Here is a 12,375-nt window from a genome sequence, read left to right as displayed (position 1 = left end):
CAGCCAGTGTAAAGTAAATCCATTAGTCACAGTGTCCTTCATGTGATAATGATGTTTAGCGCTCATTAAAAAGTAATTGTAACCACTTTTCCCTACTTTATCAGCAGGATTCAGCTGGTGATTTGATGATCAGAAGCATCCAGCTGAAGCATGCTGGGAAGTACGTCTGCATGGTGCAAACAAGTGTGGACAAGCTATCGGCTGCTGCAGACCTGATTGTAAGAGGTATTTGAATTTTGTTACTGCTGTTGTAAAATCTCTTTTTATTTTTCTTTTCTTTTTTTTTTTTTGGTCTTTTTTCTCACATCTTCTGCTGCTGGTAAGACAATTTCTGGGCTCAGAGACATTCATTGAGATCCCAGTGTCTCGTAATTAATCTAAAATATAGGCTTTAAGTACATACTGAGGTTCACAGTATGTTTTCAAACAGTGTGTATAAAGATTCTTTCATATATACATACTCATACAAGAGACACACAGCATAGATAAACACATTAGTATGTGTCTGTGTCCTGAATGCAAAAATTTCATCAAGTGAGCTCATTTATTTGATGAACTGTGCAACAGAAACAGTATCCATCTTGTTCACTGCATTTTTGCCCAGCAATATTGTTCCTTTTCTAGAATAAACATGATTTAGTAACTTCACTGATACTTCACGATCTATTTGTTACCATACACAGGTAATCTGTAAGTCTGACTTCAGCAGAAGCACAATCAGTTAACCTGAGTCTGGATCCTTACAATAAGTATGATAGATATTTTCCTGCTTGTTAGCTTTGAGGAAAGCAAAAAGGGAGGGCATATAGGACTTAGTGAAGAAGAATTTTATCACTCAGAGCCTGGCTGCAGCAGTGCCTGTAGCTTCTTTCTTAGGAGGCATCAGTAGGAGAAAGAACTGAACAGAGTCCTGTCCCCAGTTTCCTCCATCCCACCTTCAGTTTGTCCTCCCGGGTAAAAATTAAGATAGACGATTTATAAATAATTCAGAGCAAGGTCTGTATGCTGTTCTGACATGCATAATCATAGTTTGCGTGTTCACCATGTAACACAAGTTCTCGAGCAACTGAGTGGAAGGGGGAGAGCACAAAAAATAAATAAGAAATTCCCTTTTTACCCAAACTGTGCCAGAGTAAAATGTACAAGATTAGCCCTGAACTTGCATTTAGAAATGTGTCTTTATCTCTAGCCAGGCGTTTGTGTTATCCTCATAATATTGTTACGCTTTTCACCACGTTTCCCCCATAGGTGTACAAACACAGACATTCTAAGTTACGTACTATACAAAGAGCTGGTCTCCTGGAGGGAGCGAAGCCGCTGCTCTGCTCCCCAGAAGGTTGCTCCCCATTACACTGACTCTCTGTTTTTTGCTGTAGCATGATTTCAGATGGGGTTTTTTTGTTGTATTTTTGCACAAACATTTCAAAACAGCCTGCTGATGGGTAATCAGTTAGGTAATTTCCTTAGTGCTGGCTCTGTAAACAAACAGGAGGAACACTAAATTCTCTCAATAAAACGACCCTTGATGGTGGCAAAAATACTGATCTTGTCACTCCCTAAAAACACCAACAGGGACGTCTCCATCCAGGCTAGTGGTCCCATGGCTGCACTGAGGGTTGTGTTTTACCATCCCACCAACTGCATAAAATTGGGAAATATCCCTGGGCTGTGAGACTGATGAGCTGGTGCATAAATAGAGCCCTCAGAATAAATTTTAGAAGTTTTTTAAATTTTGGCGTTATGTCAACATAATAAGAGATTAGTCACTAGAATAAAAATCAGCTATTTACATCAGAGTATGTCAAACAAGAACATATATATGTAACCCCTGGCACTAGTACACAAAAGTCAGACCAGTTGTCTAGGGCTGAGATTTTTTTCATTCCATTGAAACAGAAGCACATGTCTATCATCAGCCCTGAAATACCTGGTAAATACCACTAAGTGATAATCTTTCCTGCTCTTGCCCTACTGTAGCCTGCACCATGCAAATATGTATATTCTGAGATGTTGGGAATAATGATAGTTATTCCAAGACATGAAGTTTGTTTCAGCCTCTGCCAAGCAGTAGGAGTAATTTGTGACAGATCCAACAAAATAACGTGCAGTGAAGAACCAAAGGAGCTGAGTGCTCTGCGAGGCTGCGTTGCGTGGCTGCTCCCCCCAGCAAACCAATTTAAAATTTTAATTTCTGAGAAATTAAATCTGCCTAGACCTGCTGAAACTTTCATTTTAAAGACAGAATATTGTATGGTTTGGGGATATATTAGATATTTAAATATGTCCAGCTCTCTGAATATCATAGGAGAATAATTTTAGTCCACAGAATGAATTTCAGGAGTGTTTGCTTGAGAGGATGCTTTTGGGGAGAGACTTCACCTCAGGTACCACTACTGACAGTAACGTCCATATGATACAGGAGACACGTCCCCTCTCTGAGCAGTATGTCCTACAGTGCTTCACTGGTTAGAAGGAACACAGCAGTGAAGCAGAAGTTACCGGTCACTACTCAGACACGAAGCTCATTACAGGCAGTTCCTTTGTTCTTCACCAGCCAGTCTGCCTCAACCTCATCTAGGCAAAGAGCTGCTAAACCACAGCTGGGGTTGTGGTTAACTCTTCTGCTGGGATTTGGTTACCCCTGTCCTGAGTAAGGGAAGAAGACCAGAGTGCTCCCTCTTTGAGTCACTGTGAAGCCTCAAGCATCCCTCTCCTGTAACTCTTCCAACAGGTCCCCCAGGTCCACCAGAAGCTGTGACAATAGATGAAATCACCGACACCACTGCTCAGCTGTCCTGGAGGCCAGGAGCAGACAACCACAGCCCTATTACAATGTATGTTGTACAAGCAAGGACCCCCTTCTCGGTGGGATGGCAAGCAGTGAGCACAGGTAGGTCCATCGCCTGGTCCCTTCCACTGATGGAAGTTACATCCATCAGGACCCATGCATGAGCCGAGTGGAGCAGCTCTGCACCTTGAAGTGAAAAGTAATTTCACTGGATGCAGAGCACTGGTCTCATTAACTAGTTTCAAGTTTAGCAACCTAAAGATTTAAGGTCTAGTCAGTGCTATTACTCATCCATTTTTCTCATGAATGTTTAAGGGAAAACAGGATGAATTCCTATCTTTTGTTGCTGCGCTGGAGATATACAACAGTAATTGTGGTCTATAAAGACATCCATCAGGGACAGACCGTCTCATTTGGCCTATCTTTAAGTAGAATTATTGTCCTGATAGAGGGAAAAATCCCATGATGTAATTGCTCATTCCGTCAGAGGTTAATTTTGTTCCAGTAACCATTAAATGGAGGGAAAAGTCTGTTTTAGAAAGAGAAAAATAAAAACTCTTCAAACATGTTGTCTTGACTCTGTTTTCAAAAAGCAGCAATTTGGAAGAAACTCTTTAATAGCAGGGATTTCTTTGCTAAAGGCACAGTGTGTTAGTGCTGCCTCTTTTACTTCTTTGCAGTTAACAAACTATTAGAGAACTGAGTAAAGGTTTATCAATCCTTTTTCACGTTGTATTTCAGTTAATCACTCACTTTTAAGGGTACCAGATGTGAGCTTTTCTCAGTGGTTTTCAATACCTTTAGTGGCTTTTATTGCACTCCTGACTTGAGGCTCTCTCCTAGTTCCAGAGATCATCGATGGTAGGACGTTCACAGCAACAGTGGTGGGTTTGAACCCTTGGGTTGAGTATGAATTTCGAGTAGTGGCTGCCAACCTGATTGGGATTGGAGAACCCAGCAGACCTTCAGAAAAGAGAAGAACTGAAGAAGCTCGTAAGTAGTGGTGGGCAGCTGAGTTAAATCTTGAGGAACAAATGCTCCTCAGTGCTAATGGATGTGTTGCACTGGAGGAAGCAGAGAAGAACTTTCCTCACCCATTGCTCTCCTCCCTCATGCTGTTTGTGTGCACAGAACAGGCAGGGGAAGTTGTGGAGCTCCTCGCATCGTGACACCCACAATATAGAAAGACTTCGTGCCCTTTCCCTCCAGAAAGCAATGATTTTTCCAAAAAAAAAGCACTATTGGGGCAGATTTTTTTGAAAATACTGCCCAGTATCCATTGATGAAAGAGATGAACCCTGAGAGCAGTCCCTCTGGTTTCCCACAACTGATGTGATGGCAATTCTGGAGCACAGACTACAGCACCTTGAGAGCAGGAGCTTGAGCTTCACAGCTGAAGAGTCAGCAGGCCCTTGATGCTGGGGGCTTTTGTGGTCCTCCGAGTAACTTGGACCTCCCCCTGTGGAACATTGCTGTTGGAGCACCCACCCTGGGCTGCCCTATGGGTTGGATCATTTCATAGGCTTTCTAAAGGTTTTCTCCAACCCTCTCCCAAACAGACCACTGCCTTCTGGAACCACAGTGCATCTTCAGGCTTCTGAAGGCAGAGCTAAACATTGACCATAGAGTCATAGAGATGATTGGGTTTGAAAAGACCTTTAAGATCATTGAATCCAACCGTTAACACAGCACTGCCAAGTCCACCTGTAAACCTCATTTACGTGTCTTTTAAACACCTCTAAGGGTGGATCCTCAGTAGCGTCTGTGTTCAGGGATTTCAGCACAAGCTACAAGCCTTGAGAGCTTTAATGCTCCTTGATGCTGTCCCTGTCCTTTGATCTGGCAGAAAGGGGTCATGGCAAGGCATCGACTCAGCGTGGCTGCTGCAGGGATATGTGCCTCAGTTATGACAAACCCCTGGTAGGTGGCTCCTCTGTTTTGTTTTAGCCTGTAATGGAACAGAATATGAAATAGGAAAATAAATAAAAGCCCTTTTTTATGGAAGATAAATGTTTAAACTAAACAATTAGTGACTGAACACACAAGTTAATTGACATACTTTTAATATACTATTATTGACAGACTTTTAATGTGCTATTTGCCATGGCAAATTAGTAATTTCCTAATAGCGCTTCTGGTACCCAGCAGAGTTGTCTCACTGAGTAGGTCTGTTTCCTTTCAACAAACTTTTCTGGTTTCAAAGCCATCATGTGCATCCTTGGCATCTTTTTTTTGCAGTTCCTGAAGTGACCCCAGCTAACGTCAGTGGAGGTGGAGGGAGCAAGTCTGAACTGGTCATTACATGGGAGGTAAGCTGAGTCCAAACCAAGAGGAAATGAATATGGTCATCATCTAGATTTGTCCTTTCATCCCAGATCCCAGGGAGGCTTCTGTAGTTTTCAAACAGTTTTCCGTAAAAAAAGCCCAGATTGTGTGCTAAAAATAGCCCAACTATTAAAATTGATCTAGATCCCTTCCCCATCCCAGGCCCCCATGCAAGGAAGCCAGCAGAGAAGTGCTGTGCAGGGCACCATGGGGAACGGGCTGCACATCACTGCTCCAACATTAACTCAGCTCCCCTGGCTCTCAGCACGCCTGTACGCATACACGAATGGGCAGAAACAACCTGAGGGATAAAACGGGCTTTGTGAGGCCAGGCTTGGCATGTCCTGACCTGGTTGAGAATTGTGGCTGGCTCCCAGCTCCAGCCTTTATCCCTGCGCTGGGTTATATGGCAGCAAATAGTTAAGAGCACAACGCATTGCATGCTGGCTTCCATTTCTGCTAATGAAAGCCAGCAAGAGGAGATACAAAGATGAAAAATGTTTAATATTCCTTAAGGCAGCCAGGGTTAGAACTTTAGTCATTTGTCTGCTCATATTTTCATGTTACGATGCGATGCAGCTGGCATATTTTTCCCAATAATGAACTTCACTAGACATGCTAACAAGTCCACTTAGCACTATTTCTGACCAAGCTGGCAGAATGAATCACCAGAGATATTTTTAAGGTTATTAAAAAACTATAAATGGGTTTTTGTCCTTACCACATAGCTCCATGTGCTAAATTTCCTCCTCTGTTGGACTAATTAGCTACGCCATGTCTCCTAAAGATACTGCAATATGTTTCGAAAACACACATGGCAAGAACATCAGCCATGACTTTGAGTTGTAATTTGCAAAAAATATAATTTGTATTTTGATACAAAAAATCCATTTACTATTTTAAATGTCCATGTCCTTTTCTTTATGGTCTGGTGTAATTTTTGAGCCTTACAATACAGAGTAAGATGCAGTCACCAGAAGTAACCCCTGCACATGCTTAAGCACCATGCACGTCTGTGGGAGAGTGGCCCATAATTACAGGGTATTTTAGCACATTGAAGCTTTGGGTTTGATGCAGCTTTTAGGAGGCTGCAACCCTGACAGCAAAAAGTGGGCAGTGTGTCCAGAAGTGACCTGGAGGTGACAGATTGTTTCTTCTGACTGTTACCTAGCACTTACCCACCCTTCTCCTTCATGTTTGTGACAAGTCACTCCCTACCATCATGGTCTCTTAACAGACCATGTCATATGGGATGTGAATAGTTGGCTGACTTAGGTCTGGGTGACTGCACAGCAATGGGCCAGCGAGGGACCATCAGCCCCATGCTGGCTGGGACATTGCTAGAATATGTTCTTCAAGGCTTCACGTGACACTGAAGATGTGAGAGCAGCTGTCCTGAGTATTGGGAAAACAGAAACCATGTCCTTGGTTGACCCCAACAACCCTCAGGCTATTAGTCATTGCAGTGCCTAAAATTGCTCACATCATTACTGGAGGCTCTGTCTGGTCAGTGAAGGAAAGTGGGCACCTACAAAGATGAATTAAGTTTTAGGTGAGGTGTCTTCTGGAGATGCTGCTCTCCACCCTGACTGCAGTTTGCTCACAGAGCAGTATGGCTCCAGCATGGACAGGATGGGATGTATTCAGATGCAAAACTGGAATCCAGCCACCTCCCATCTCTAATGTTCAGGACAGGAGCTTTAGAAGCACCATGAGCAATGGCCAGCATCCAGGCAGGGATATAAACACATACCATTGCTCAAAGTGCTATTTCTTGCGCTCTGCTTGCCCACAGACAGTGCCTGAGGAGCTGCAGAACGGAGGTGGCTTCGGGTACGTCGTGGCCTTCCGCCCCTTCGGCACCATCAGCTGGATGCAGACTGTCGTTGCCTCCCCAGATGCTGCCAGATATGTCTTCCGCAATGAGAGCTTGCCACCCTTCTCCCCCTACGAAGTCAAAGTGGGGGTATACAACAACAAGGGGGAAGGGTCCTTCAGCCCTGTGACAGTCGTCTACTCGGCAGAGGAAGGTAGAGCCAGGAGCCCACCCCACCACCTCTACCCCCTTGCTGCTGGACATGAGGGCATTGTTGGGGTGTGAAAGGGTTTAGTATACACCTTGACATATCCTTTGATACCTAATCCTTGCTCCAATTTATAATAAATGATGAGCCATGATTAATTCTTTTGATAGTCATTAAAATAACATTAATAGTAATGAAATCTTTGATATTAATGGAAAAGTAATATGTAATCTGGAAAGAATTCTGCTGAGATTTAGTATGAATTAATGTCCACTGATTAGAAAATGCTCCCTCTTGTCCTAATTACAGTACATGGTATCCTGGGTTGAGTTTAGTAATGACATCTTATTATTTCTTAGGCAGATAAGCGGTGCCGTCTGGCACAGGCTGACAAGCCATTGTTTTGAAATGTGGGCATTTGTTGTGGTCACATGCTTCTTTTCTCGTGCAGTGAAAAAAATCCCTTAAAGTTTGAGACTAATTGAACACAAAATTGAAAACTCTTAATTTGATTTTTGACTTCTGTACCCAGAGCCAACAAGAGCCCCAACCACTATTTTGGCCAGAAGTCTTTCTGCCTCAGACGTTGAAGTTTCTTGGGCTCCCCCTCGGGAGAACCAGCACAAAGGAAGAATACAGGGATACGAGGTATGCAAATGGAACATGGCATCCTTTTGGTACTAAGCTTTGAGGAGACACAAATATGTGATGGGTGGTCATTGCAATAGTGCTCCTGCCTGCCATGGGTTCCCACAGCATATTTGCTTTCTTTTGTCTGTTCAGTACACAGAGAGTTCTCTCATGTGCTAAAAGATTATATATTTTTTTCTGTATGTAATCTGGCTGAAAATAGCGAGAAGAGCTTGTGGGGCAGAAGCTGCATGAATGTGCTTCTCCGGCCAGCCAACATCTGCGGTCCTGGGGAGAGAGCGCTGCAGCCGTGCTGGTTACCAGCAAGGAATGAGAAATGATTCTATCGGGGTGCAGGATCTGTCCCTGCAGCACTTGCACTTTGAGCAGAATCATAAAATCATTCCAGTTGGAAGAGACCATCAAGATCATTGAGTCCAACTTTAGCACTAAACCATGTCCCTAAGAACCTCATCTATTCACCTTTTAAACACCTCCAGGAATGGTGACTCCACCACTTCCCTGGGCAGTCCATTCCAGTGCTTCACAACCGTATCTGTGAATAATTTTTTGCTAATATCCAATCTGAACTTTCCCTGGCGCAACTTGAGGCCGTTTTCTCTTGTCTTATCACATGTTATCTGGGAGACCCTCCATGCTACAACCTCGTTTCAGGTAGTTGTAGAGAGCAATAAGGTCTCCCCTCAGCCAGAGGTGCCAGAAGTGCCAGAGTTATTGCTGGAAGCAACCAGGGTGCTGCCAGCCCATAGCTGGAGGTAAACACCCACCTGCCTTGCTTCTCAGGTCAGATGTTGGAGAGACGATGAAAAGGAAGAAAGCGCAAAAAGGATTCGGACAGTTGGCAATCAAACATCTGCAAAAGTCACCAACCTGCGAGGCAACGCGCTGTATCACCTGGCAGTCAGGGCATACAACACGGCTGGGACTGGCCCCTCCAGCGCCGCCGTCAACGTCACAACCAAAAAGCCACGTGAGTGTGTGTGAGGACAGGGGGTTCTTGCTGAGAGGGTTTCTGCCAGTGATCACCTCTCTCGATTTCAAGCTTTTCAAGACTAAAGGAGCTGCCAGACTTTTCTTTGCCGGGCTTTTGTACAGAAGACTTACCAGCCTCTTTGGTTTTTTGTAGGGCTCTTTCCTCTGTTAAATAAGCAGAGCATACAAATCTGAATTCATAGCTGTGCAGGAAAATTAAATATTTATCTCATTGTTCAAGAGGGCTTTTTTCTTCTGTTCTAAGGCCTGTTGACCAACTGACGGAATCTTTTTTCATTTAGAGCACTGTGTTGTGTCACACCTCCTGTGACCTTGAAGACACAGATCAGTGAGACAGCTCCTTAGCTTTCCAGAGCGATAGAACGCTGGGAGCACTCAGCTGCGGTGGTGGAAGCCACATTCGTACTGGGAGGGATTCCAATGGGAAACGTTGCTCCTTATTAATACAATGCTGTGTATATTTTGGTATAGCGCCGAGTCAGCCCCCTGGGAACATCATATGGAATTCATCCGACTCCAAGATCATACTGAACTGGGACCAAGTAAAAGCACTGGACAATGAGTCAGAAGTGAGAGGCTACAAAGTGAGTATTTTGTCAGCATGGGCAGCTGGACATCTCCAGCCCTGCAACACCTCCCTCACCACCCCCTGGTCCTGCAGTGAATCCTCATTAAGCTTCACCATTTGCTGGATTCTGATGTTGGTCTATAGGGAACGTTTCCACAAATGCCATGTCAAGATGGGGTTTATAGTAAGATCAGACAAGGTGGTTTTCATGGCACTTTCATGGTCTTCCAAGTTAAAACTGAAGCATTCCTCCAGAAAGGGAAGCCATGCCCGTGCAGAGGGAGCATGTTCTGCTGGCTGCTCACCCCAGCAGCACCCGCGTGGGTCTCTGCCCATGGACCTCCACCATCTCTGTCCCTCTGAAGCTCCCACCTGCAGGACTGCTCTCCTGCCTTCGGTCGAAACCTTCCAAAGGCTGCAACTGACTCCTTAATTGCAGATAAATAAAATGCTTTTTTAATAGCTCTCATTTTCTTCAGAAAGCAAAGCCAAAAGAAAAAGAAAGATAATCCTAATTAGTAGCAGTTTTAATAGGATATAATTTAACTTGAGAGAAATCTTGGGAAGAATTCAGTTCTATCACCTTACACAAGGGTTTAATTTGGCCCCAAAAAATATTGGTGTGCAATTGCCAGCCATTTCCTTTAGGGTTGAGCTGTGCAAACATTTTCCACCAGAGCCTGAAACGATGAAGAACCTGGACATGCTTTGTATTTTGGTCACAATCTGGAATGCCGCCGGCAGCAGCTTTGTGAGCCTGTGCCAGCTCTCCTGAATTTCTGCACTAACTTTTAACTGTCTTTGGTGCACTGTATCAGATTATCAGAAATAAGTAATTCCTCTGGGTTTTTAGTCAAAACTCAGATGAACTTCAGCAGTTTGGACCACATTTCAATATATATTTTAGGTTTGAAATGCAAATTAAGAAGTCAGTTGAAAGAAGGTGAGAGAGACTGGCCACCCGGAAAAATCTAACTCCGTCTAGCAGGTTTCTAAAAAGATGTCTTTTAACTTAACTTTTAAGATAATACAGCCAGTTTTCTTTCCTGAATCACAGCAAACATTGCCCATCTTTTTTCTTTTTTTTTCCCTGGAAATCTTCTATTTTATGTCACAACTTATGACAGAAATTAGTAGAATTCCCAGATCTTAGAAGGTAATTCAGAAAGTCAATTATGAGAAGCAGGTCATGACACTGTGTCAAATACCCCAACTCCATTTCCTGAAGACAGCCATGGGATTTATTTTAGCTTAATGAAGCTAAAGATTTCACCAAGAGGCTCCACCAGGCACCAGTGCAGTGTTTGGTGCTCCTCATCGGCATCACCCTCCTCCCAGTGCCACCTCCCCACCAGGGCACTGTCACATCAGTGCTGGTGTGGGTCTCCAGCAAAAACCTTGGGGGCAGTGTCCATATGGGCCCCCTTGTGACCAGACTGTGTGTCTGAGCATCAGAGGCAGGAAAAGAGCAGCAATAAATCTGGACACCCTTGGGGCAATGAACATCTCTGCTGTTTCTGCCTCCTCTCTCTCTCCCCTTTGCTGCAGGTTTTGTACAGGTGGAACAGGCAGAGCAGCACGTCTGTAATAGAAACTAATAAAACCTCCGTTGAGCTCTCCCTGCCCTTTGATGAGGACTACATCATAGAGATAAAGCCGTTCAGTGACGGGGGTGATGGCAGCAGCAGTGAACAAATCCGAATTCCAAAGATATCAAGTAAGGATGGGAAGAACCAGGGTCGGTGCCCATTCCTGCTGCCACCAAGCTATGGGGAGCTGGCATCCCCAGATCCTCTCCTCCTCAGGACAGACCCGCATCACCCCAGTCACCATTTGTGTCACCAAATGGGGACAACACAGAGCCGGGAAGCTGAGCAGAGCCAGGCTGTGGGCTGAAACCTAGACCCGCCTGAGACTGGTGGTCATTCCAGCCCACGTTTCTGGTTTCATCCTGACTCAAGATTAAACCATAATAAATGGCATCATAAGTAGCTATATTTGTTATATTAGTAGTTATATTAGTAGTTATATTAGTAGTTATATTTCTAGACACTTTTCACTCTCTTACTTCCATATTCATACATATGTTGAATATATTGTTCCACTGCAATTCACTGTAACGAAATACAAAATGTGGTGTTCAGAGGCTTTTGAATGTATAAGGCTACTGCATAGCCATATTCCATTGTGTGTTGGATGCATAAATATTTATTTAGGGAAACGAGGTTGTGTAGAAGAACAAACAGCAAAGAGAGTATTTTATTACACAACATTGCTTTTGCAAAATCTCCATGTACCATCTTCCATTAATAATGCCACAGTTTATAAGCTGCATTAAATCAGGAGCCTCTGCAATGCAGGATGATGGCGTTAAAATTACAGCAATGTACAAAACCCTGGGTGAGCTCAGAATTATCTCCACTGTGGTTGTGCACTGTGGCTATACAAACCATACAGAGGCATTTAATCAACAGACATAGGAGAGCAGGAACACATGCAAGTTCCTATTTAGCTCAATGCAGTGGGCCCCAGAGCAGGTCTGCAGCTCCTCCGGGATGTGGATTCTGCTGGGCTGGTACCATGAGTAACAGCTTGAATATAGTACAGCTGGGAAAAAAGAAATAAATAAATAAATAAACAGGCCATGAAGTACTATGATTGTGAAAGTAGCCTCAACACAACAGCTGCAGGAATTTAAATTAAACCGAAAATTCAGTTAGAGAGGTGAAACCCAGTAAACAGGAGCCTATTGCAGCAGGAGGATGGGACCATGCATGGGGTCCCACCTCCCGCGAGCCACATTGCCTCCTGCCACCACCACACTTCATCCGAGGAAACAGAATTAAAATCTGGGGGCGGGGAGAGGTTTGGTTTAGTGAACGCTGCTTTCCTCACTGATTTTCTCCCCCTCTCTCCTTTGCTCAGGTGCGTACGCGAGAGGATCCGGCTCTTCGACCTCCAACGCCTGTACACTGTCAGCCATCAGCACAATAATGATCTCGCTCACAGCTCGGTCCAGTTTATGA

The 12,375-nt window shown here is 44.1% G+C and overlaps 1 protein-coding gene across 1 annotated transcript in view; it reads left to right on the top strand.

Annotated features, from left to right (window-relative positions):
* The window catches only part of LOC308043971 (contactin-4), a gene marked incomplete at both ends in the record, with an annotated part of 157,556 nt that extends 145,181 nt beyond the window's left edge, over nt 1-12,375 (top strand). The window contains 10 exons of the mRNA XM_080350395.1: nt 105-225; nt 2,732-2,890; nt 3,632-3,781; nt 5,027-5,097; nt 6,909-7,143; nt 7,670-7,785; nt 8,572-8,758; nt 9,253-9,365; nt 10,898-11,066; nt 12,275-12,375. Coding sequence (XP_080206521.1) covers nt 105-225; nt 2,732-2,890; nt 3,632-3,781; nt 5,027-5,097; nt 6,909-7,143; nt 7,670-7,785; nt 8,572-8,758; nt 9,253-9,365; nt 10,898-11,066; nt 12,275-12,375 — 1,422 coding nt within the window. The remainder of the gene's footprint in view (nt 1-104; nt 226-2,731; nt 2,891-3,631; nt 3,782-5,026; nt 5,098-6,908; nt 7,144-7,669; nt 7,786-8,571; nt 8,759-9,252; nt 9,366-10,897; nt 11,067-12,274) is intronic.

The sequence above is a fragment of the Nesoenas mayeri genome (genome assembly GCF_963082525.1).
Source record: "Nesoenas mayeri genome assembly, chromosome: 10".
NCBI classification, from domain to species: domain Eukaryota; kingdom Metazoa; phylum Chordata; class Aves; order Columbiformes; family Columbidae; genus Nesoenas; species Nesoenas mayeri.
This window is presented reverse-complemented; position numbering and strand designations above follow the sequence as displayed.